Raw genomic sequence first — 27,331 nt, forward strand, 5'->3', positions numbered from 1 at the left:
GCAGGGCTATATTGATATGGGATTCAATTGTAAGGGGAACAGATAGGCATTTCTGCGGCCGCAAACGTGACACCAGGATGGTATGTTGCCTCCCTGGTGCTAGGGGCAAGGATGTCAGGGAGCGGCTACAGGGCATTCTGGAGGGGGAGAGTGAACAGCCAGTCATCGTGGCCCCCATCGGTACCAACGACATAGGTTAAAAAAAGGGATGAGGTCCTGAAAGGTGAATTTAAGGAGTAGGAGATAAATTAAAAAGCCGGACCTCAAAGGTAGTGATCTCAGGATTACTACCAGTGCCACATGCTAGTGAGTATAGGAACAGGAGAATAGACCAGAAGAATGTGTGGCTGCAGGGATGGTGTAGGAGGGAGGGATTTAGATTCCTGGGACATTGGGACCAGTTCTGGGGAAGGTGGGACCTGTACAAGCGGGACGGGTTACACCTGAGCAGGACCGGGACCAATGTCCTCGCGGGGGTGCTTGCTAGTGCTGTTGGGGAAGGCTTAAACTTGAATGGTAGGGGGGTGGGAACCTGAGCAGGGAGACAGAGGAGGGGGAAACAAGGATAGAAACAAAAGACAAAAAGGGAAGAAGCAATAGTGGAAGGCAGAGAAAACAAGGGCGAAAAACAAATAGGGCCATAGTGCAAAATAAAACTAAGATGACTAGCAATCTTAAAAAGACAAGTCTAAAGGCATTGTTTCTTAATGCACGGAGCATTCGCAATAAGCTAGATGAATTAACAGCGCAGATAGATATTAACGTTTATGATTAAGTTGCGATTACGGAGACATGGCTGCAGGGTGACCAAGGTTGGGAACTGAACATCGAGGCGTATTCAATATTTCAGAAGGACAGGCAAAAAGGGAAAGGAGGTGGGGTAGCGTTGTTAGTAAAGGAGGAAATCAATGCAATAGTGAGGAAGGATATTGGCTCAGAAAATCACGATGTGGAACCTGTATGGGTGGAGCTAAGAAACACCAAGAGGCAGAAAACGTTGGTGGGGGTTGTCTATAGGCCCCCAAACAGTAGTGGAGATGTGGGGGGGGGCATTAAACAGGAAATTAGAGACGCATGCAAGAAGGGTACAATATAATCATGGGTGACTTTAATCTACATATAGATTGGTCAAAACAAATTAGCAATAATACTGTGGGGGAGGAATTCCTGGAGTGTGTACGTGATGGTTTTCTAGCCCAATACGTTGAGGAACCAACTAGAGAATAGGCGATCCTAGACTGGGTATTGTGCAATGAGAAAGGATTAATTAACAAACGTGTTGTGCGGGGTCCCTTAGGGAACAGCGACCATAACATGATAGAATTCCTCATTAAGATGGAGAGTGAAGTAGTTGAATCCGAAACTAGGGTCCTGAATCTAAATAAAGGAAATTATGAAAGTATGAGGTGCAAGTTGGCTATGATAAATTGGGGAACTTTACTAAAAGTGATGACGGTGGATTAGCAATGGCTAATATTTAAAGAACATGTGCAGGAATTACAATAATTATTCATTCCTGTCTGGTGCAAAAATAAAACAGGAAAGGTGGCTCAACCGTGGCTTACAAAAGAAATTAGGGATAGTATTAGATCCAAAGAAGAGACACATAAAATTGCCAGAAAAAGCAGCATGCCTGAGGATTGGGAGCAGTTTAGAATTCAGCAAAAGAGGACAAAGAGATTGATTAAGCGGGGAAAAATAGAGTATGAGAGTAAACTAGCAGGGAACATAAAAACTGATTGTAAAAGCTTCTACAAATATGTCAAGAGAAAAAGATTAGTGAAGACAAATGTGGGTCCTTTACAGTCAGAAATGGGGGAAATTATAAAGGGGAACAAAGAAATGGCAGAACAATTAAACACGTACTGTGGTTCTGACTTCACAAAGGAGGACACAAATAACCTCCCAGAAATGTTAGGGAACCAGGGGTCTAGTGAGAGGGAGGAACTGAAGGAAACCAGTATTAGTAAAAAAAGAGTGCTTGGGAAATTAATGGGGCTAAAGGCTGACAAATCCCCAGGGCCTGATAATCTACATCCCAGTGTACTAAAGGAAGTGGCCCTGGAAATAATGGATGCATTGCTGATCATCTTCCAAAATTCTATCGATTCTGGAACAGTTCCTACAGATTGGAGGGTGGCAAATGTAACCCCACTATTTAAAAAAGGAGGGAGAGAAAAAACAGGGAATTACAGACCAGTTAGCATAACATCAGTAGTGGGGAAAATGTTAGAGTCTATTCTAAAAGGTGTGATAAGAGGACACTTGGAAGGCACTAAAGGGATTGGACAAAGTCAGCATGAGTTTATGAAAGGGAAATCATGCTTAACAAATCTACTGGAGTTTTTTGAGGATGTAACTAGTAGAATAGATAGGGGAGAACCAGTGGATGTGGTGTACTTGGATTTTCAGAAGGCTTTTGATAAGGTCCCACACAAGACGTCCGTGTGCAAAATTAAAGCACATGGGATTGGGAGGAATATACTGGCATGGATTGAAAATTGGTTAATAGACAGGAAACAGAGAGTAGGAATAAATGGGTCTTTTTCGGGGTGGCAGGCGGTGACAAGTGGGGTACTGCAGGGATCAGTGCTTGGGCCCCAGCTATTCACAATGTATATCAATGATTTGGATGAGGGAACTAAATGTAACATTTCCAAGTTTGCAGACAACACAAAGCTGGGGTGGAATGTGATCTGTGAGGAGGATGTAAAGAGGCTCCAATGTGATTTAGACAAGTTGGTTGAGTGGGCAAGAACATGGCAGATGCAGTATTACGTGGATAAATGTGAAGTTATCCACTTTGGTTGTAAAAACAGAAAGACAGATTATTATCTGAATGGTGATAGATTGGAAAAAGGGGAGGTGCAACGAGACCTGGGTGTTCTTGTACACCAGTCACTGAAAGCGAGCATTCAGGTGCAGCAAGCAGTTAGGAAGGCGAATGGTATGTTGGCCTTCATTGCAAGAGGATTTGAGTACAGGAGCAGGGATGTCTTACTGCAGTTATACAGGGCCTTGGTGAGACCACATCTAGAGTATTGTGTGCAGTTGTGGTCTCCTTATCTGAGGAAGGATGTTCTTGCCATGGTGGGAGTGCAACGAAGGTTTACCAGACTGATTCCTAGGATGGCAGGACTGATGTATGAGGAGAGATTGGGTCGACTAGGTCTATATTCACTCGAGTTTAGAAGAATGAGAGGTGATCTCATTGAAACATATAAAATTCTAACAGGACTAGACAGACTAGATGCAGGGAGGATGTTCCTGATGGCTGGGGAGCCCAGAACCAGGAGTCACAGTCTCAGGATACGGGGTATGCCATTTAGAACCGAGATGAGGAGAAATTTCTTCACTCAGGGCGTGGTGAACCTGTGGAATTCTCTACCACAGAAGGCAGTGGAGGCCAAGTCATTAGATAAGAACATAAGAATATAAGAAATAGGAGCAGGAGTAGGCCAATCGGCCCCTCGAGCCTGCTCCTAACCTCAAATTTAAATTCATGTCCAATTTCCTGCCCGCTCCCCGTAGCCCCTAACTCCCTTTACTTCGAGGAAACTGTCTGTTTCTGTTTTAAATTTATTTAATGATGTAGCTTCCACAGCTTTCTGGGGCAGCAAATTCCACAGACCTACTACCCTCTGAGTGAAGAAGTTTCTCCTCATCTCAGTTTTGAAAGAGCAGCCCCTTATTCTAAGATTATGCCCCCTCGTTCTAGTTTCACCCATCCTTGGGAACATCCTTACCGCATCCACCCGATCAAGCCCCTTCACAATCTTATATATTTCAATAAGATCGCCTCTCATTCTTCTGAACTCCAATGAGTAGAGTCCCAATCTACTCAACCTCTCCTCATATGTCCACCCCCTCATCCCCGGGATTAACCGAGTGAACCTTCTTTGTACTGCCTCGAGAGCAAATATGTCTTTTCTTAAGTATGGACACCAAAACTGTATGCAGTATTCCAGGTGCGGTCTCACCAATACCTTATATAACTGCAGCAATACCTCCCTGTTTTTATATTCTAATATATTCAAGAAGGAGATAAATATATTTCTTAATGCTAAAGGGATCAAGGGATCGGGGGAAAAAAGCAGTAACAGGGTACTGAGTCAGACGGTCAGCCATGAACATTTTGAATGGCGGAGCAGGTCCAAAGTCCGAATGGCCTACTCTTGCTCCTTCTATGTTTCTGTTTCTATGTGCTGATTCCCAGACAGCCATAATTGTAGTTTTTGAAACATTTGACTTTTTTTTTATATTTTTGGTTCTGTTGTTTGGTTTGAAGTGGGATTTAGCTGAACACTGAGCCAAAATCAACTTCGTAACCTCAAATGGTTTACAGACACTTGCATTTGCCTCCAATAGTGGTGAAAATGTAATTTTGGACTGAAGCAAAACAATTTTTTTTGAAATGGGTTTAGCAGTCGTGCTGCCAGATTGTGCTGGGGCCTGTTTTCCCTATAAATGTTAGCTTGGCTAAGATTGTAGCACTCTTGTTTCTAAATCAGAAGGCTGTACATTTAAGCCAAGGCTTGAGAACATAACTTCGGCTTACACATGAATGTAACATTTAGAGAGTGTTGCATTGTCATCAGTGAATCTTTAGGATTAGATGTTAAACTAAGGCCCTGTCTGCCTGCTTAGATCCTACTACAATATTTGAAGAAAAGAAAGGAGTTTTCCTGACCAACATTCTTTTCACAACCAACAGCATTAAAAACAGATTAGCTGGTCATTTACTGTTTGTGGGAACTTGCTGTGTGCAAATTATCTGCTAAGGAAGTAATTGAATGTGAAGCACTTTTGTAAACAATTTTACAACACCAAGTTATAGTCCAGCAATTTTATTTGAAATTCACAAGCTTTCGGAGGCAATTTTTTTTTCCACATTCACCTGAGGAAGGAGGAAGCCTCCGAAAGCTTGTGAATTTCAAATAAAATTGCTGGACTATAACTTGGTGTTGTAAAATTGTTTACAATTGTCAACCCCAGTCCATCACCGGCATCTCCACATCGTGAAGCACTTTGGGATGTCTTGAGGATATGAGAGGGCACTTTTCAAATGCAAGATCCTTCTTTTCATTCTTCGTGGTGTCAATGTTGCTTCCCAGATCTTACTTTTTCCCTTAAATTTTCCTGATAAAACAGGAAAAAATTGTAAATGTTAGAAATCTAAATTAAAAACAGAAAATCATGAAAATATACAGCAGGCCCATCAGTATCTGAGAAAAGAAAGGACAGGTTGACATTTCTGGTATGTATTCCTTCCCTGGAACAGTTAACCTGCCTTTTCTCTTTACAAACATTGAAGAGCCTGTGTGTATTTCCAACAATTTCTCATTTTATTTCAGACTTTTCCTGATGATCATTGATAAGGTCATCACCAAAATAATTTTATCTTCCACAAAAAATAAACATGCCATGAAAACTGTTCATTTACTTTAAAAATTCAGACATACATTTTGTGAAATAAGACTGCCAGAGTACAGCCATGGACTGTCTAATTACAAGTTCTAATGGGTGGATGCCCCTCAAGTTCAACTGTATATCATGACAATGCAATAATATGTAATATTGTAATATAATTTAAATATTAAATATGTGCAAAGAAATTAGCTAAAAATGACTGTTGACAATATTAGTGGAGGAATGCAAAACACACTAGTGTGACACTTCTTTGCTATTTTAATGCAGGTATTCAGCCATTTACTCTAAATGGGTTAACAGGTCCGTTAAAATAGCAGGGAAAAGAATGTCATATGAAAACATTATGCATTCATCTGCTTATATTGGAAACAGTGATATCTACACTGTGTGCAACGATTTGTAAAGCAACATTTTTTCACTCCAGCACAAATTGGGGACTTTGCAACAGTGCTAACTGCAATTACATGAGATATATATGTATATATATATATAGAATAACTGATCACAGGGAGACAGAGAGTGAATTTCAAACCAGTAAGTGTACTGAGTGGTCCATATTAAGTCATGCGAGAGCTAAAATTGAGTAACATGTGACTATCAATTGAAACCTAATTTGGAATTGCTACCTTTAGTACACTACTTTTTATTTTGCTTTCACAATGTAAATTGTACAGAGTAAATTTATTTTCCTGCACACTCAGTGGGGAGCATTGCTCAAAGGAACCATTGGCCAGCGATTACAGTGTTGTAGACCTACCTGAGAGTGCTAAGTGGGAGTGGAAGTCAGAGATGGACTACAACACTAAGAGTGTCAATTTACCTTTCTATGTTATTCAGTGAAGTTAATTTCTTACAAGGAAGCAGAGGTCCGGCTGCTCTGTCGTGAAGGAAACAAAGACAGAGTTTCAACAAGAATGTTATTTATTGGAATGGGTAACTTGAAATAAATCTCGAGGCATTTACTTTCAAAATTTGACTGTCTCTAATTGGCCCACTTGATGCAACAACTTTGACAGTAACTTTGGAAGGAGGAGTAAGTGATGAAGGATGGGGTATCAGGATTCACAGCGGCTTATGTCTGACCTGAAAATAACTCTTAGCACCTGACAGTGTATTGTAGTACAATTGTTCATCAGATTACTAGAAATAACACACTTAATAACTGTTAGGAGCCCCTTATTCTTTACAGTATACTGTGTACAAGTTTAGCATTCACATATAAGGATGAATAGTCAGTGCTTTAAAGTCATAGTTTAATATTTAAATTGAGAAAGTCCTAGTGTGAAGCAAAACTGGGAACTGAATTGCCCTAATGTGTAATCTACCAAATACATTTTAAGTCAATTTAATGTGACAGATAAATGGTTCTCTGTTAAACCAGCTGGTTCTCTGTTAAACCAGCTGGTTCTCTCCCATGGCTATCATGCTTTGCTGGGTGTTTAATCATTGATCGGCTGTGCTGCAAGTTCTACTAATGACCATTTAACATTTGCACTGTCCTTGATGAAGATGTCATTTTGAAAGTGTTTGGCATTCAATTGTACTCACTAAGTACTTAGCTAAAGGCCTCCGTGGGATATTAATGGCCCCTAAGTAAAATAAATAGATTCTGGCAGTGTGGGGACTCCCTAGTGGCAGGTTAAAAATTATTTCTGCAGACAATGTACCTGTTTCCTAAGCTCTTTAAAATTTCTGAACACAGGGCAATAACACAAATACAGGTCATATCAGCCAAGATTTATTTCCTCCCCATCCCCTGCAATGCCACAGATGGAAGGTTTCCACCAGCTGCCATGTCTAACTTATTTTCACCCCACCCCCTCAAAAAACAAGAGCAGAATTCCTGAGGGAACTCAGGATTTGCTGGTATTTAGTGACTATCTATGGAATGAGAGCTGAACTGAATTCTAAAACCAGTGACCTACATTGGGCTTTTTAGGTCAATTCATGTTGATGCAATGCACTGTTTAGGATTGGAATTTTATCATGGTACTTTTGGGGGAAATATTGTAGTAAAATATCAAAAGCCATGGAAACCATATTAAAAAAATATGAAAAGTCACAGGCATTTTTTTGGTACCCAAACTACCTTTATTTTGCTCTCTCTGTCTCTCTTTCTCTCCTTCACTTTATTTTCTACTCACTATGTAGCACAAAACTTACTTTCTCCCCAAAAAAGCACATAGCAGATTCCTACAAAAGCCCAAACACTATTATTTGTTTTCATTTCGCGGCGCCTTTTTCAAAATGCCTCCTGTCCTATTTTCCAAAACAATGGCGCTCAGCCCAGAAAAAATGTCCTATGTCTGCATAGATTATATCATGAATATAAATATGGCTGCTGGTGCCACAACATAAATGTAAGCTGTTGTGATATATTTGCAATATGGACAATCCCATTGTTCTATGGTTTCCCATCAGTTGTCTGTTCCTGAATGTGAATATCTCTGTGATATAACTTGTAACATTTTATGATTCCACTAAGTGGAGAAATGTATTTTTAAAGGCGTAACATGGAGCCACATTGCATTGATGTTCCAAGCTACAGAGTGGCAAGATGTAGGTTCATGCCCAGAGTTTGTTAGGCAGTGACTTGCTTGTCAGCTATCATCAAAGTACTCCCCTTTTTTTAAGAAGATAACAATAGATTCATCATACATTTTAATAACAGTTCCAATTTTATTGCTGACATGAAGATCTTCAACTGGGGCCTCCCTCCTTGGTTCACTTGGTAACATCACTGATAGGGAGCATCTCAGAGAGGATCCATGGCATACAGAAGAACTATACATTTCCAGTCTGTAATGTGCTTTTCCCAGGGTCAGATGATTCCAAAGCAGTCATAGCTCCTGCTGTTTGCAACAGGCCCGTTCTGGTATGCTCCCTATAATTGATGTCACTGGAATGGCCTAACAGAGACAGAGACCAAACTCCAGACTCTCTACACAGTCAATAAAACAAACATTTTACTAAAACTTCGAAGACATTTTTGGTGAGCCTATTATTTTTTTCTATGTAAAGGGAGTACTTTGCACAAAAATATGTTCCTCTATTTTCTTTTGCCTTTAGGTTAGATAACAGCAACATGAAAATAATCCTCATACAAAAAAATACAAAAAAAAGTTTCCGAGAATAATAAAAACTCCCACTGATGGTATCGTAGCTTTTCAAAATACTGCTAAATTGAATTTGCATTTATTTAAGTCAGCTTTAGTTCCGTAAACTGAGGGGGAAAATTATATCATAAATGATGTAGCTCATGAAAGATCAATTGACTGTACTGATAATTGTGCAGAGGAAGAATTGATTTAATCAGTTTTTGCAGTAAGCCTCTGGAGTTTGCCATTAATGCAACTCACAGAAGGCTTCTTGTAAGAATGATTCAAAACTATTTTAGCACTGCACAGGAAATAAAATAAACTGGTCTGAAACTTCAGATCTAATCTCGCTGAGAAGCTTTTCAGTTGCACAGAGCTTTTTAATATTTCCTTTTCCTCCTCCTCCCCCATACCTGCCTTAGTTCCGAACCATCATTCACTGTTGAGTAAGTCGGCAAGTAGATCATTGCATCCTTCATGGCCTGTTATTCTGTGGAATGACTAGCAGGAGTAGAATATCAATGAGATGATGCATCATTTTTCCCTATGGCAGACACTGTCTCGTTCAGAATCGTTAAAGCACATCACACATATTAACAAGTTGACCTTTTTGCAAGTTAGTATGTTGGCCTCTGCTAAGTGGATATGTGGCTCTTCTTTCATTTCCACACATACTGAACCTTTATTTAATAGTTATTCTAAAATTAAATAAAAATGATTAATTTCTTATTTGATTTATAGGAAGATATTTCCATATAGCTGCTTGCATGGAAGTACAGTCTAACTTTGTGTCTTCTTTGGAGTAAAACAATCTGCTTACATCACCTTCACATCAAGCACAGTGTAGTTCCATGAAGAGTCATCTAGTTTTTTAACTTAGGAGATACTTAGGAGTGGGTCTAAGATTGATCTGACTCCCACTTGTCATACAATCCACTATGGTTGATTCTCTGACAGATTTTGAAACAATCCTGATGGATGATATAACCAGTAAAGAAATAAAGCTTCCCAGAAGACAATAATACACGTGAGATTGTAGCTCCTTTAAGTCTTTGTGCCATTCCCTTCAAATTGTTGTCAATAAAATGAAAGAACGAAACTATGGTTCCATTAGACAAATAAACAACGCAGTTTTATTACTTCAGTATTTGACATGTTATTTGCACTTTTGTTGCAACAAGCTTCAAGGTGACTTTGACATTATCTGTATAATCCTAATCCCCTGATTTTACTATGCAAATTCCTTAATAACTTATTTTCTTATTTTTCCCTTTCATTGCTTTCCCATCCATTTATCCCTTCAACTGTTCACGCATGGCAGGAGGAGTGCTTATTCCTACTCATATTACCTGTAAGTATCAGCTCTAGTAGAAATTTCCCTTCACTAGTCTCCATGCTCTTCTTATACCCAAACAAAGCTGCTTAGAGTAGATAGCTCAACTATTTACAGTTCTTAAATGCTTAAGGCATTCCTAAAGGTGTGTTTTTTTTAATATATTCTAATGTTTGAATTTAAATCAATTACAATTGTGGAATTTTTTATAACTTTCAAGCTAAATAATCCTATCATTGCGATTTTCCACAAATTTTGTGATATAATTGCATAATGTTGAAAGGTTCCAGAAAACCTGTCACCAGCAGAAATACTTTATCACTACAGCACTGGCGATATTTAAAATAATATTAACAGCAAGCAGTCATTCACTGTGCCCATAAATTCGATTTAGCAGTTACATAAAGCAGAATTCACTATGGCATTATAGGATCTTTGCTAATACAACTTAATGTGTGATGAAGCTGTATACCAACAAATATTGTATTTTCAAAGCAAATCTTTGTGAATTTGATGAATGTAATGGAACTGATGAATTCTTGTGGAATATCGCAATGAAAGTTCTCAGAAATTACATTTTCTTTCCTAGAACCACTGCAGATTCACAGTAGTAAGAATGATGCAGTGTCTCAGGACATCATTGCATGAACGCACTGTGGAGTGATAGCTCATATGTTTGAGTATTGGGTCTCCAATCTCCATCTGAAGAGATGTCGAACAAAGATGCAGTGTTTCTTCACAGGAAGTGGGAAGGAAATCAGAGGGCAAATTTCCCCAGGCCACTCTTGTATACACTCTCATGGCCAGTAACGGACTGCCATTGGAAAATGTGTGGGAACAGGCCACTTTCCTACATTTGCAACCAGAAAATGGTGTGAGGCATGATGGCAGAAACTACAGTTGGGAAAAAAATTAAAAGGGGAAATAATCTGATTTTATTCTTAATAAACTGCTGCTCCAGTAGTCCTTTCTTAACATGACCTTATTATGTTCATAAGTAAAGGTGCTTGCATTACACTTATAATGATGGCTGTCGGTCATAGGTAATGATAGACTACAATGATGTAATTGTGTGCTTTGAGGACATGGTCTGAGCTGATATCAAATTATGGTGCTTCATCGTCTGTGATTAACAGGCTACATTATAGACCCATTACCCATTGTAAACAGATGGTGAGCAGCTTTTTACAAACATTGGCATTTTAACTCACTACAAATAGTTATATCATACGAATGTATGATTGCTTCGGGGTTTGTCTGAAATTACTTTGGCAGTTATTTTAACAGGGATATTAACCCATCTATTTATATTTTTAAAATCTGTGTTTGCATATACTTTCTGTCTAACTTCCTGTTGCCATGATTTTTTATAACACTTTTATGTCAACAGTTACAGTGCTAAAAACTTGCCTGTCACAATGTAGTTGCAGGCTCTGGCCATGAGTCTCCCAACTCCAGCCTCCATTTTGTTTATCTCTTCAATGCAGGTCAGCTTTCTTTTTTATTTTATCCATTTTATAAATAAATCCCCATCCTTAAATTCATTTAATTTTAAATTTGAAAAATCCAGAAGTTTATTTTTGCCCTGGTAGTTTCTTCTCTGAAAAACAAATAAACTTCCACTTCTTGTTCCTGGGTCTCCTGCTCCTTTTAGATAAATATATATTGTCCCGTTGTTTCCTAAAAATTAATGGTGCTGCCTGTTCCCCTAGATATAAATATTAAATACTTTCCGCTGCTCATTTTTCCTCCTACAATTCAATGCAGCCTTCTCCCTGAAGTATAAATAAATATATTACCCTGCTGTTTGCTAAAATTTAATGGTGCTCCCTGCTCCCTGAGATATGAATTTAAAAAACTTCCCTGCTGTTCACTAAAATTTCCTGCTGCTTGCCTGATAGACAAATAACATTTTACCTTCTTCCCTAAAATTCAATGCTGCTGCCTCTTCACCCCATAATTAAATATTCCCCACTGACAACCTTTCCTCCTAAAATATACCCGCTTGCCTGAATTATGATAAATAAATAAATATTTGCCTGGAACATATGGTGATAGATGCTAAGGTGGTGACAACAGACTGCAGTAACCCATTCCAGGACAGTTAGAGGCTGGGGTGGCAAGGCAGACAAATCAAGGCAAAGATAGAGACAAAAGGGTGGAAGTTCCTGTGTACTTGCACCAAAAGACACACGTAATCAAGATGCAAAGCAAATACACGGCGTAAAAGATCAAGGAAAATTGGGTATAAGTGAACTAAGAACCTAATTACGTCACACCCAAATTTCATCAATCTTTTACGTTCGTGTAGCGATCCCTGCGCCCAAACGCATCTCGGCTCATAATAATGCTCCCCCACCAACTACAGAGCCTTGCAATTTCCTGCAATTGCACTCATTCAGAAGCTCTTTTAAAATTACGACCAGATTTTCAGGCACACAGGTGCTCCTAATCGCCTGGACAAAGAGCAAATTAGCAGTTCTGGGTAGTATTGAAGCCATTCTTGTCCTGTGAATCCTGACAGCCATTTTACAGTCCTCTTTAAGAAATAAAGATGTCTCTTTCGCTGACTATATTCCTGTTTGCCATTATCATGGAGGAGGAAGAATAGGATGAAGTGCACCAGAGACATTAGGCCTGGAGTGAGGAAGCACCACCAATGCAGACAGCACTTCACATGGAATTACCGCCCCAGAGAGTGTATAGGCCTCGACTGACATTCAAGGAGATGTTGGAGGAGCTGTCTGTGCGATGTCTATGCTTTACAAAGGAGGCATTAGCCGACTCTGCGACTTGCTCCAAGATGACCGAAAGCCCCAGTCCAAATGCAGCAGAGCCTTAACTGATAGCAATGAAAGTAACCACAACCCTCAAGTTTTAAAGCTCTGGATCTTTCCAAGCATCCTCAGGGGACCTGTGCAGGATTACTCAAGGGCATTGAAGGCCTGCATTCGGCAGGTAACTGATGTTCTTTTCCACGGGCTGAGGAATTCATTAGATTTGGCATGTCTGTCGTGGAACAAAGACAGAGGGCATTATGTTTCTACAGGACTCCTGGCTTGCTCAGAGTGCTGGGGTGATTGATGGAACATGGGTCACAATAAAGACTCCCCATCAGATCCCACAAAGCTACATGAACGGAAGGAGCGGCCACTCCCTCAACAGTCAGATAGTCTGAGATGCTTGGCTGCACATCTTGCAGCATGCGGGGGCCTGTCATGATGCATTTACTGCATGCAACTTGGTCATTGCACGCCTGCTTAGAAACCGGGTGTGAGTGAAAGAATGGATCCTCATTGATAAGGCTGGTTCCTTGCTGCTGTGGCTGATGGCGTATTTTCGTGAAGAACGAAGAGGAGAGATGCAACCAAGTACTTGGTGGTTGAGAGGACCATCACGTCCTAAAGAATTGCTGAATGTGCTTGGACAAGTCTGGGATTGTCCTCCAATACTCCCCAGAGAGGGTAGCGAGGATTGTCGTCATGTGCTGCGCCCTGCACAACTATGCCATGAGAGAAGGTCTCCACCTTGACTTATGGGGAGGAGCTAATCAAAGCAAAATATTCTGGACTGTGGGAGCTGGAGCCAAGGATCGTGGCGCATCCACAAAAGGCATCGCTTTGAGAGGGCAGAGGGGTCAGAGGTCAGCTCGTGGTGCAGACCTTTACCCAATGAGCAGCCTCCAGATGTCGCAACCAGAAAAGTCAGACACAGCTCTCTAACTTAAAAAAATATTTGATTGCAAAAAATGTTTCCTGTAATTAGTAAACTTGAACCACAAATTTTAGCAACTAACTATCATTTTCCTGAAAAAGTTAAACTCTACTCAGACAGTTGAACAAATTCTTACAGGAACTCCATTGAACCTTAAATAGACCCTGAGAAATATAGTTTAATTACAAAATGTTTTATGGCAATGCTAAACTCTTTAGAAATTTGAACAATTATTTACAACAATCAAACTTTAATGAACATTAATTAACGATAGGAACTGTTGGAAACATGAGTTACACTTATGTAAACTATAGCAAATTTACAACTTTGTCAAAATTTGACCAATTTAAATTTAACCTCTTTGGAACAAAAGGTTTTTCAGAGAACGTTCCTGAGCCGCTTTGTGCAGCCTGCCATGTATGGGTGGCACCGTGCCTGCTGTTAGAAGGCCGGAGTCTGGGCTGCTGCTGCTGCCGCCCGGAGAATTGGCAGCCGCAGGCACTGACAGCACCTGCTGCCCTTCCACTGTGGTCTTGATCTGTGCCCCTAGTCATCGGCCCAATAGTTGACATGATGACGGCCATCAAATCCTGCAAGGCCAAGGTAATAGAGTGAAAGCCAAAATTCATACAGCGCTCCAGTCTGTCCCCTGAAGCCTCAAGAGGAGAAGTCTGAGGTTCTATCAAGGTGAAAGCCCCCAATGTTCCCTCACCCTTCCCTTGCTTCTTGCCCCAGTGCAGTCGCCAGCTGCTGCATTGGTTCTCGCAGCTCTTAAGCGTCGCCTGCGTGATGTTGGTGCTCAACATGCCAGAAGACTCTAAGGCCATACTCAAGCTCCATGTTACTGCTGATGGATCCCAGAGTCTTCATGCCCCCGCTGTGCTCCACCAGCAGGCGCCTCTTCAGGCCTGCAGAAGTCAAATCAGATTCCACTGACTCGCCAGTCTGTGGCCGCCTCCTAGTCAATCTCTCTAGAGAGATGGCAGCATCCTCCACCTTCTCAGTGCTGCATTGCTGGAGAGCTGTCTTGGCCTTGAGGTGATTGCTCGCCCTGGTGGAATGTATCTGCGCTGGTATCTGGTTGAGGAGAGCTGGGTGAGACTGAATCTGCTTGGGGGAAGGATGCACTCTCAGACAAGAAGGTGGTTCTGCAGCTCTGGCTTCTCATCGCCCCCTTATGTACCAGGTCAATGGGGATACATTGCATGACAAAGCTAGGGTCCACGTTTTCCAGCACCTCCATCTCAGAGACTTGAGTGTGGTGCCCATAGTGAGCAAAGGAGGAAGTGAGGGCAGGGTGAGTGTCTTGCCTTTTGTACTCTGGTCAGGTCATGGAATTTCTTGTGGTACTGCTCTGCCGTCCTAGGGACTATGGATGTGGCTCAATGCCTTTGCCACCTCCATCCATGCCCATCTTCTGACTGCACATGAGGGCTGGGATGCAGGGGAGCAGGTCCCATCTTCCCTCAATTTCATCTAGGAGGTCCTGCAGCTCGGCATCCATGAAGTTGAAGGCCCTCTTCCTGGCCGCCTTTTCTTGGGATTCAGCAGCACTCATCTGAGAAGGGAACGATTTGAAACAGTGGACACACTCTACTGAACAATTTAAAAGAATTAATGAAAAATCTTTAAGACAGAGTGCTATCTACCACTTACCTTGCACTCCCCAGCCTCACTCTGAAGGAAAGGTTTTCCCCCTACTTTTATAGTGTTTCCCCCTAGCACCTTGAGGCCCCATTGGTTATGTTCAAACCACACTGGCCATTTACACTGATTTACGCTTAATTTTATATTCCGGCATATGCTAATGAGATTGGCAGGAAACTTCAGTGTCACCTGACATTAGCAGAATGGGTGCAGGAATGGGCAGAATTTCAGGTGGAACTTCTGGATTAATGGTCCCCCAGGAAATTCCAGTCCGGATATTGAGGTACAAAGAGAGAGTGTGTGACAGAGATTGAGGATAAAAAGAAAATCTAAGGGAGAAAGAGATTGTGGCAAAGAGAGAAATCAGTAAAGAAACATAAAAGCAGAGTCAGTAGAACATGGAGGTCATTGATGACAGAAATAATTAGTTCACAGATAAATAGAAACAAAGATCATTCGAGAAAAAGTCAAACAGAGAGAAATCAGGCAGGCACACAGACAGATATCCAGTGGGAGAAAAATCAGTGGACACAAAGAGATCAGGCAGACAGACATAACAGTGACAGAGAAACACAAACCTGTAAGGCAAGACCGATCAGGAAAGATAGTCAGACAGACAGAGACAGATAATGCGGTGAGGTACAGACATCATACAAAAGGGACACATTGGTTAAGAGAAAAACAGACATACTGCAGCATAGAGAAACAGCTCTTTGTGACAGAATGAGAGAAACAAAGATCAAGCAATCGGAGAACTCAACAGGAACAATGCCTGTCTTATTATTGCCATACTATTTTAAGTGGATTAACATTTCTGTAAAAAGTACTGGACAAAGTAATTTCACACGAACATGTAAAACATTAAACACTAATATCACACAGAGTAGGCTTATATTCTGGACAGAAAGAATCACAATTTTTTTCTCTAAAACCAAAGCAAAATACTGCGGATGTTGGAATTCATTCTGAGAACAAATTGTTTTTACACTAGAAATTGTTCGGGAACATAGCTTCAATATGATAAAGTAAAGTATATGAGCTTCAATAAATGCTATCTAATATAATCTTAGTTAACATCACTTGATTCATTGTGTGCTACCATTTGTCATATAATTTGCAACAGCATGCTGCACACCAGAATAATGGAACGATCTAAAATTGTCCCATAATCATGATTTGTAGTGAGTATAATGGCAAATGGCACCTTTAATCCTGAATGAGTTCATCTTTACGATATCAAATAACTCTATGGAAGGAAAAAATCCCCAAGTAGCACTGAAAATACCTGAAATGTCACTTTATTTAGTCTGCTTCTAACTTGTTTGATTTGTGACAGGCGTGCCAGACAGTCGGGGAGTTTGACCGTATAGTTCTTATGACCTGTCATATAACAGCCACTATTCTGGTGCAGCATTTCATTTTACATGTAAAACATTGACCATCCTCAGTCTCGACAACTTTGCATCCCAATGGGAAAAACAGAAAGCCCCATTTGACTGCTAACACAGACGTACAGAGTTTGTCCTGGCAGGTACCACTGGGATTTGTATTCCAAGATAGAAAAGAACAGTCAGTTTGAAATCTGCATGGAATGCGTATCTCTTGTTTCTGAAAAATCCATTCTTTTCATTCTAAAGAGGCAGAGGGGCAGTATCATCGAGGCCATGCAATGCTATTTAAATGACAAACTTTTAGGAATAATTAGTTGAAAATAAAAAAAACAATAATTATTTACTGCTTTAGTGGTTACTAGGTCTTATTTTCGGCAGCATTCACACTATAACCATAGCATTAGTGCAAAACACTTTTCCTTCACACTGACACTGAAGTTATGCAGCCTGAATCCAGTCAGAGCCCAACCTGACACTGGAGCTAAGAGCTATGAGAATCCTGAAGGAGATGGTCTCACTCTGCTTCACTTTAAAGTCAGCTTTGGGCTTTATACCCAGTTTACACTCCACAGCTTTAGTGCTGAAAATGCTTGTAACCTAAGCAATTTGTTTTGAAATTAAATACAGTCAGACCTGATTAGTCCATGTGTGTGGGGGAAACCCAATTTTGTTATGTGTTTAAAAATCAATGCAAAAATGAGACATCAATACATATAGGGCTCGATTTTGGAATCCAAGTGCAGGGGTGGGAGGGTCTTCGAAAATCAGGGAAATCCCAACGGGTTCAGAACCCGGCTCCAGCCCGCAGACTTCCGGGTTCCCCACTGACGCATCTGGGCGCGCGCCGCCTTCCGAATGTGGAAGTCCCACCGGCAACTAAAGCCGATGGGATGATAGTTAAGAGACTTATTTAGATACTTGAAGTACTTAATTTTGTCCACATTAAGGCAGGGCTCCGTTTTTCATACATCCTCCACATGTTTCCCATGCTGTGGGAAACACACCATGTTCTACCAGACTTGTTTCAGCCAGCAGCCAGTTACACATTCAAATGCTTGTTTGACAGATGGGGAGAAAAGGTGTGTTCTTGCTGCAGGGCACTCAGTTCTTTCACACAAACTTTTGGCTGCGTGATCTTTGTGTTTTCACTGAAAATTCTTACTTTCTACTCACAATTCTTCTGTTCACACATATTTAACAACTTTTCGGACCCCCTCAAACTGACACAATCAGGATGGGGGGGGCGCCATGGCTGCATTCACCATTACATCTGAGGATGAGCAACATCACCAGCCTCGCCAGGCAAGGCGTGCACTTCCGCCACTTGGAGCTGCACATAACAGTGCTGCGCCACAGGCACCTGCACAAGAGCACAGAGGGCAACGACAGCAGGAGCGATGTCGCAGGAGGCACTACCCTCGTCACAGGGTCTACAGACCAAGGCTCAGCTTCCTGGACCTCTCTAAGAGTAGTGCATACAGATGCTGAGAGTGAGTTGCCAGGTGGTCGCAGACATCTGCAGCCTCCTTCATGCCGAGCTGCTCCCGGCTGGGCCGAGCAGCATCTCATTACCCGTCGCAGTTAAAATCCCCACTGCTGTCAACTTCTTCGCCTCCGGATCATTCCAGGGTCTCTCAGGTTTCTGCACAGAAGCGCATAAGTCAGGTCACCAGCGGCTTGTTTCACAGAGCCTCGCAGTACATCAACTTTCCTATGGATGACCTCAGCCAGACGGAGAGGACAGTGGGATTCCACTCTGTGTGTACAGGCTTCCAACGTGTAAAGGGTGCTATCGATGGCACACATATAGCAATCCGAGCAGCTCCACACGAGCCAGGACTGTTCATCAACAGAAAGGGGTATCAATCCATCAACGCTCAGCTCGTTTGTGACCACTGCAAAAGATTCCTTCACGTGTGCACCAGATTCCCTAGCAGCTGCCACGATTCCTTCATTGTGAAGGAATCCAACATCCCCGCCCCTCTTCCATGCAGCGAACACCCTTAAGGGCTGGCTCCTCGGGGATAAGGGATACCCCCTGCACACGTGGCTCATGACACCTTTGAGGAACCCCATCACCGAGCAACAGCGTCGATATAACGACAGTCACATTGCCACCAGGTCTACAATTGAGCATGCTATAGGGCTGCTTATGATGTGACTTAGGTGCTTTGATCGTTCTGGGGGAGTGCTTCAATATGCACCAGACAGAGTGGGATGCATTATAGTAGTGTGTTGTGCCCTGCACAACATGGCACAACAGAGAGGGGTACCGGTTGAGGAGGCCCCATCCACATCTGCCATCCACATTGAGGAGGAGGCGGAGGAGGAGGTGGACGAACCCATGGGCAAGCAGTGGCTCACCTGACTGCTCGTGAGGCCAGGGAGTCACTGAATGTGAACGGTTCTCCTAACATCAGAAAGTATGAAGAGTCCAGTCCTCACTCCACCTGGAAAGAGCAGCGCCAACACCAGCCCCCACATTTCCTTGCACAAAACAGTCCTGCACCTACACATACACCCACTGTAAAGTGACCCACTGGGTTCATCAAGTGTCATCGTTCATGGTGAAGCTCATGAAAGGGCCCTATCACAAAAGCAGGTCAAGAATGGGCAAGACGTGGCAGCAGTGGTGATAATCATAACATTTAATGCGACTTTAACAAAAAACAAATATAAATGAAAAACATGACCATCTGTCAAATACCCTTGTGCATACCCATCGTGCTCACAAAACCTTCGCCTTTCTCTTCTGACTACTACGTGGTGCATCCCCTGTGGCTGCAGCAGAGGTAGTGGCAGGTTGCTCATGTTCATGCCCTGACCGATTAGATGCCTGTGAGGGCCCCTCCAAAGACTGCTCCACCTGCACCTGTGCAGGGGCAGACTTGGCCACCTGGAGAGGACACAGCATTGAATGTACTGGTTGAGAGGGGGGCAATGGGTGAGACGTGCGAGTGCTTTGAGTGGCGTCCCACTTCCATGTCCCCTTTCGCCATCATCCCTCCCCTGGGCTAGGCCCACATCACTCCTACCACCCTGCTGGAGAACAGTGTGGTTGACATGTGTGATGCGTTGGAAGGCCACTTCTAATTATCTGTCAGCCTGTTTAAGGCGGCAGAATGTTGTTTACCCGGAGTCCCAACGACTGTTGTTAGGGCCTGAATGGACTAATTTGTGAGCCGTGCTTGAAGCTCAATGGAGACTAGCCTTCTCCATCGCAGACATTCCCACACTTACCTGTGACACTATCTCTGAGAGTTGCTCACGTCCCTGCGACACTATCTCAGAGATTCCCTCCTGTACCTGTGTCACCATTCCACTCATGCAGGAGGTGGACTCCTCCATCCTCTGCGCTATTGTGGAGAGTGCACGTGGTACCTGTTCCAGTACTTCGCAAATGTGCTGTTGTCCCTCGATCATTCTCCTTTAAAGGATAGCCCCCAAGGTTCAGCATCTGCGTCCAACTAAGCAGAGCCTGGAGAGGAGTGCTTCCACCAACGCGGACTCACCACTGCATCCCCTGTGGCTGCAGCAGAGGTAGTGGCAGGTTGCTCATGTTCTCTTCTCCTAGAAGGGGAGAAACAACAGACGTGAGTGAGTGAGTGATGGTGAAGTGGCCAACTGATGAATGCATTGGTTTGGGTGAGGCTGACCGTAAAAGAGATGTATCAGAAGGTGAGTATGAGACAGAGACATCACATTGGATGAGGATTGGGGTAAGTGGTAGTGGTGGGGTGACTAATGGAGAGGTGAGGAAGTGCAGGTAAGTTGAGGAGGAGCCTCAAGTGGGTGTGAGGAGTGATGTGATAGAGTAGTCTTGGCAGTGCAGAATGATTTGGGGGGGTGGGGGGGTGGTGATGTGGAACACTGAATGTAGGAGAATCAGTAAGTGTACTCACTTTTGCTGACCTGGTTAAGTCGTTGAACCACTTCCTGCATTGGATCCAGGTGTGGGATATGCTGCTGCTGCTGGCGACCTCCTCTGCCACCTCGAGCCAGGCCTTCTTGGTAGCAGAGGCAGGGCACTTCCTTCCATCCATGGGGTAAAACACTTCCCTTCTCCTCCTCACCCCATCCAGTAGCACCTGGAGTGAGGCATTGCTGAACCTTGGAGCAGCCTTGCCCCTGTGCTGCTCCATTGTGGTTTCTGGGTCTTTCCTCCAGCAAAAGCATTTGGATCAATGGCCCTTTAAATAGAGCTCCACCAGCTGACAGCCTGTGATGAGGGTGCGCAGTCCGCTCGCTACACGGCTTTCTAATGGCAAACCCAGAAGCCACATTAAGTGGCACCAATTCAATTGCGATCGCGTGGGAAACGAACATATTTTATTGGTCAGGTTACCCATGAGCCCATTCACCCTCCCCCCCACCTGCTGCCATCCTGCCTTCATTCTAAAATCAGCCATAATATCAGTTTTCTATGTCAATATTTATAATGGAAACTGCCTATGTAAACTCGTCATGCTGTGATTACACCACCCCCCACCCCACTTAGTACCTCAGTTTTACAACTCTCATCTTCTCAGCCTGTACTGCAGAGAAAGTCCAATACTGCAACTAACTCTACTTCACTACTTCCCAAACTGCCGTAAGTTTTGCTATTTAATAATAACTAATATAAAGTATAATAATATTAAAATAAGGACACAATGTATGACTTTAAAATGGGGACTGAATTATATGTGCGTGCCCTGGTCCAATTATCCCATGCCCTCCAACCCCACTTCACCTGAAGTCTACATTTTGGCTTGATTCCCTATTTGCAATGTCACGGATGATCAACGAGTCACTTCATAAAATTACATAAAACATCAAATATTACAGGAGCTTTCAACTGTTTAAAAATTCCCAGTTTAAAACTGTTCAAAAGGTGCTTAGCCTTTAATCCCTGAAGCTCTGTCTGTATTTTAAAAATAAGTCAGGCTAGTCTGTCTTACCTGAATCATCAGCCTGTCTGCTATTGTTTTCTCCTCATCTTTAAATATACTGTCAAGGATTGCAGCGGGAAAGTGCAGCTGGTGCTTACCATCAGCAGCCTCCAGAGTCTCATTATCATAGTGATACGGGCTCCACTGCAGTTGAAACAGGAAGCTGAAGCCTAATTATGTAGTTTTTAATTGATTTGAAGTTTATAGGCAAAGACAAACTCTGCAGCAGCAAGTGTATTATTGAATGATAAACAAGGGGGGGTTATCACTGACCAGCTGGTCTTACAATCAACAATTCTCTGCTCACCAACACACTTAAACATTTAAGGCTTGAAGTCGCTGTTGGCGATATTAACAGAGGAATGCTTTATGCATTCATATGACATTCCTCTGCCTGCTACTTTAATGCAAGCATGACTTTTTTTCATTTTGAAGGGGTTAACACTTCTTTTAAAATGGCTGACAAGGGAATGTAAATGCATTGAGCGTATGTATGTCTGTACTATTGCCAACGGTTATTTCTAACCTAATGAGTGTAAAACCAGCTGATGTAGCAATGCACTCGCCACTGCACAGTGCGGGCTTGGCTACAACCTCAAAATCCTTTTTTTAAAAAAATAACTGGGTTTCAGCTGCGTCTATAATAGACTCTGGAATCTGCTGATGTAAATGATGGTTTTGATTAATCCTGATGGTACACAGCTGGACGATGATTGATTGATTCATTCATGGCGATGCTGCCGATATAAATGCCAGTTTAGATCCATCACGGTGATTTGTAACTGTTAAGTGGTTATTCAGTGGCAGCATTCATCTAAGTTTTTGTGTGCAGCCCTCCAGGTGAGAAGCATTAATTGGTTACAGTATTAAATGGATACAGCGGGGAACTTGTGTTTGTTCCCCATTTTATTCAGTTTAGATTCGGAAGCAGAGATTTGTGGATTAAGTATGTAAAAGCAATAGTTTTGTTTGTTAGTGAATAAAAATGATACATATCCCCATGCATAGTGCTAATGAAACATGGATTACACATGTATGAAGCTTTTCATTTTATTGATTAAATTTGGAAATAATATATTCTTGTAAATTAATTGTTTTTCAATCATTTGTTCTGCAAGGGTGATGTTATTGTCACTCTATTGAAATATATAAACAAATAGCCAATAGAAATGTATAAGTTTCACAGAAAATGATACAGTTGTAACTAACATTGTAGGGCTTCAGATGATTTTCAGTCTACAATCTGATACATCATCCGAATCCTCTTCAACATAGTCCAGTCGTCATGATTGTTTTTAAAAATAATGGAAAAATGATATATGTGGCTTTGATCTCTTCTTGTACACAGTCATACTGTTTCTTAGCTTTCACTTGAATAGGATAGCACTTGTTAACATTGGGAAATAGTTTGCTACTCAGACAAGGCTTTGAGGACTTGACTATAGTTAGGGCCAGTAGATTTTCTGGGATTACATAGAATGTACAGCACAGAAACAGGGCATTTGGCCCAACAGGACTATGCCAGTGTTTATGGACCATGCCAGTGTTTATGCACCACACGAGCTACCTCCCACCCTTCTTCATCTAACCCCAGCAACATATCCTTCTATTCCTTGCTCCCCCGTGTGTTTATCTAGCTTCCCTTTAAATACATCTATGCTAGTCGCCTCAACTACTCCTTGTAGTAGTGAGTTCCACATTCTAACCACTCTCTGGGTAAAGAAGTTTCTCCTGAATTCCCTAATGGACTTATTAGTGACTATCTTATATTTATGGCCCCTAGTTCTGGCCTCCCCTGCAAGTGGAAACATTTTCTCTACGTCTACCCTATCAAACCTTTTCATAATCTTAAAGATCTTTATTAGGTCACCCCTCAGTCTTATCTTTTCAAGAGAAAAGAGCCCCAGCCTATTTGATCATTCCTGATAGGTATTACCTCTCAGTTCTGGTATCATCCTAGTAAATCATTTTTGCACCTTCTCCAGTGCCTCTATATCCTTTTTATGATATGGAGACCAGAACTGTGCAGAATATTTCAAGTGTGGCCTAACCAAGGCTCTATACAAGTTTAACATAACTTCTCTGCTTTTCAATTCTGTCCCTCTATAAATGAACCCCAGTGTTTTGTTTGCTTTTTTTAATGGCCTTATTAACCTGCATCGCTGCTTTTAGTGATGAAGCTTATGAAGAAAAGAATAGGTTAAAAGTATGGACTGAGAACAGGCTGTGCAGTCCATTTCACCTAATTGTTCTAACAATACATTTTTCCCCATTATGAGCTCTCCACTGTTTATTTAATCTCCTAAGCAAGTGAATACCACAACTGAAATTTCCACAAACATAAACCTCTGTAAAGTTCCCTCCCTTCTTTCTCATACAAAGTAACCGAACATTGTCGTTTATATTATTAAATCAGGCAATGCAGTTCTGCACATAATATTCCTGTAGTTCCAACAGGACTAGAAGAAAATTCTGTCGGGTGTTTAAAGTTCATTTATATCTTTCTTTCAGTTTTTAGCCTTGCTCATAAGCTGGAGCCTTGCCTTCCATTTCCACACTGCCTCAAGCTGCAGCCTCTTCCAGCTTCCAACCCTTTTCCCTTCCCAGCTCCTATCTTTCCTTTCTTGCTTCTAGCCTCTCTGACTGGACAGTGTTTCTCACAGTGCAGAGTTTCTTTCTAACTATGGTCAATAGAGACACACATTGAAAAAAATATATTTTTTAAAAGGTTTATTTATGCATTGCCACTGCTGTTCATTAGACCATCTTCCTCAGCAATGTGCTTATAACACTTGCCCTACTCTCTACTTCCCTGCTCCTTTTGTCACAGTCAATTGGCTGATTGCATCTGTCACAAAACATGGTGTGAAATCTATTAAAGCTAATAGAATGGATTCTGCATTATGGAAGCAAATGGTCTGTCACCAAACACAAAATGCAATATGTTTACACTCCAATATGTTTTGCAACCCCTTTCCCAGATCAGAGCCTCTCCGAGCTTGAGCTGATAACAGAGTTAGTTAAAATGTCGTCAGTGTGAATGAACAGCCTAAATGATTTGCAATTTTAATTATAAAAGGCTTTTGTAAAAGGCAAGATGGCATAAAATTATACTGTCCAACCATATGACATTATGGCCCAGGAGTTCCTGCATCGTACTTATGCCAAAACGTACGGCATTCTACACCGATCTTGCTGATAGGGATATAAGCCGAAATTTTCTGCAGAGCTTATTTGCCTAATCCAGAAGTTCTATACCTGTGTAAAACAAGCACAGATACAGTGCCACTAGTAGGGGTAATAGTGAGTGGGCTGCTGTCTTTTGCCATGGTGCATCACTCTCAGAGCCACTTGCTTCTGTTGGTCCTCTTCCAATATTATGTAGAACAGGGATATGCCCATTGGGAAGGGCATTCCAACTTCTTAGTCCTTCTGAACGAGTAGAGGGGGGGGCAGCAGGGGTCCGAAACATTTCAGGTGCACTGAGACTGACAGCACTTTGTAAGTATAGTGCAGGTCTCAGTAAGAAAAAAAAGGGAATGAAGATTACTATCAAACTCCAGAAATCTCAGTTATGCCGATATCGTGTGACTTCAGACTTTGCTGCGCCTAATTTTTGCAGCGTCATCCTATGCCAGTGTATGATTCGCATGAGCTGCTCCTTTGCATGGGAAGGCAGAGCTATGTAAATGAGCGGCAGAGGTTTTGGTGGATGTATCGCGAGAGCTGTGCAAACAATTGAGAAGATTCATATGTACCGATGTTCCTACGTAAAACCAGTGTAAATTAGTTCTGTGCAAATTTCCTCGGAGGGGAAAAACGGCGCAATCGTTTACCAAAAAGTTCAAGGAAATTCTGGGCTTTTTTTTTGAATAATCTCAATGTCACGCAATTCCTTCGCATAATTTTATATATTACATTTTTTATGGTGAAACTGTAAAATTTTGGGCAACTGTTGAGTCAAAGGCTTCAAATAATCAATGGGGCATACTGAAATGCAGTTTAGCAGTCACGTAACACATTTCCATGTAATTAAGTATAAATTATTAAGCTTTTGATCAGTTGGGTCTTCTTTATCAATGGTAGTCACTATTATATAATTTATTATGAAGAAAGTAATGAATTGAACTCAAGTTGTGTGGTATTAATATCATAAATATTAACATATTCACATGAAATTCCTACACCTGCTATTTTAACAAGATTGGGGGTAGGGTTAACATATCCATTAAAATACCAGACAGAAGAATTCAATCCGAAAGAGTTAGTTACTGATTTTTCATGCTGCAATTTCACCTGTGAATTATTACTTAATATAAGTTTCAATTTTCATTTAAACTTATAATGTCCATTCATTTATTGTTTTTCAGTTGAAAAACACTGTGAAATTTTACATTAAAAATCAAAATCTTATAGTCTAAAGCAAATAAATCACTTTGGCAGGATGAATGCGGATGTTCTATTTTTCACAAAGACCATTATAATTCACAATAGAAGGCTTACATTCATCCTGCAGTAATAAGCTGTTCTCTATTTCCTACCCAGTACACTTCAGTACTAAGATCCCTCTTTAGCACTTGGCCCTGCTCGGATTGTTCCACCACCATCAATATCAAGAGTCCTTCCATTCCTAAGCTTGCAATTAATGGCAATTTTTCTCAACGCATGAGCAGAATTATTCTGAATTAGTTATGGATTTTGCCTCATTTCAGCGAGAATTATATTGAATTGTAAGCATCCTTTATAGAAATACTGATGGTGCCTTCTTGCAGTCTATATTTTCCCAACAGAATCATTGGGGGTGATTTTCAACTGTCGCTCGTCTCTTTAATGCTGAAAGTGGGGCGGACAGCAGTTGAAATTTAAAAATATAATCTCTCACCCGTAGTTTGCCTGATGCAATTTTCAAGCACATCTTCAAATGGGCACTGAAACCTTCCACCCTGCCCATTGCTACTAGACCTTGAGCGGCCGAATGCAATGGTCCTTAAAGGGACCACTCACAAAATGGCCCCTAAAAAAAAATTCTGCTTATTTTTATGGGCCAGGATCAGCATGAATGCTTCTTGTGCCCCCACAAAAACAGTGTAACCCACTGACAACCACTTATTTCCTCCCCCACCCCCCAAGAATGGCTCCCACCTCTCTCGTCCCCCTCCCCCCCTTTACAGTTTTCTTCCAGTATCGGCTCCAGATCTCCCTTCCCCCAGATTGGCGCGCTGCCAGCAGCTCCCCGAACTAATACAGATAAGGCCCGGACTCAAAAATGGTTTGGACCTCACGCTGTTGGTATCAAGTGGGTGGTGCGATTGATATGCTCATTGCCCGTCCTTTACAGGCAAATGGTAAAAATCATCTCTATTAACGCTTGTTCTTAAGAAAATCTGTTTAGCTGCCTAACTTATTTTACAATCATTTCCTTATGAAAATCGAACTAATTGGGGTGGCACAACGTATCAATGTACGATTCCACAAATTAATTCACAGCTGTTATTTCATGTGCAGTGAACTGTTCATCTTTGATGAGTTGCTAATGAGACATACTGAACAAATCCTTCTCTAAAAAGAGTCAGAGAAAACTGAAAGTTGAATTAACCTTCAAACCTTGCCCACATCTCCTGGAAGTGTACCGCAGAGTAGGATTAACAGAAGTCTTGAAGCAGGTCAGCTGACTGTTCTTTTGGCATTACATAGAACCAGGCCATTCAGCCCAACAGGTCCATGCTAGAGAAAAGAGCCCCAGCCTGTTCAAACTTTCCTGATGGGTATAACCCCTCAGTTCTGTTA

The 27,331-nt window shown here is 41.7% G+C and overlaps 1 protein-coding gene across 1 annotated transcript in view; it reads left to right on the forward strand.

Annotated features, from left to right (window-relative positions):
• ptprt (protein tyrosine phosphatase receptor type T) overlaps positions 1-27,331 on the forward strand; it is a 721,453-nt gene that overhangs the window by 565,789 nt on the left and 128,333 nt on the right. The window contains exon 17 of the mRNA XM_068000862.1: positions 9,850-9,879. Coding sequence (XP_067856963.1) covers positions 9,850-9,879 — 30 coding nt within the window. The remainder of the gene's footprint in view (positions 1-9,849; positions 9,880-27,331) is intronic.

The sequence above is a fragment of the Heptranchias perlo genome, chromosome 19, assembly GCF_035084215.1.
Source record: "Heptranchias perlo isolate sHepPer1 chromosome 19, sHepPer1.hap1, whole genome shotgun sequence".
In the NCBI taxonomy this organism is placed as follows: Eukaryota; Metazoa; Chordata; class Chondrichthyes; order Hexanchiformes; family Hexanchidae; genus Heptranchias; species Heptranchias perlo.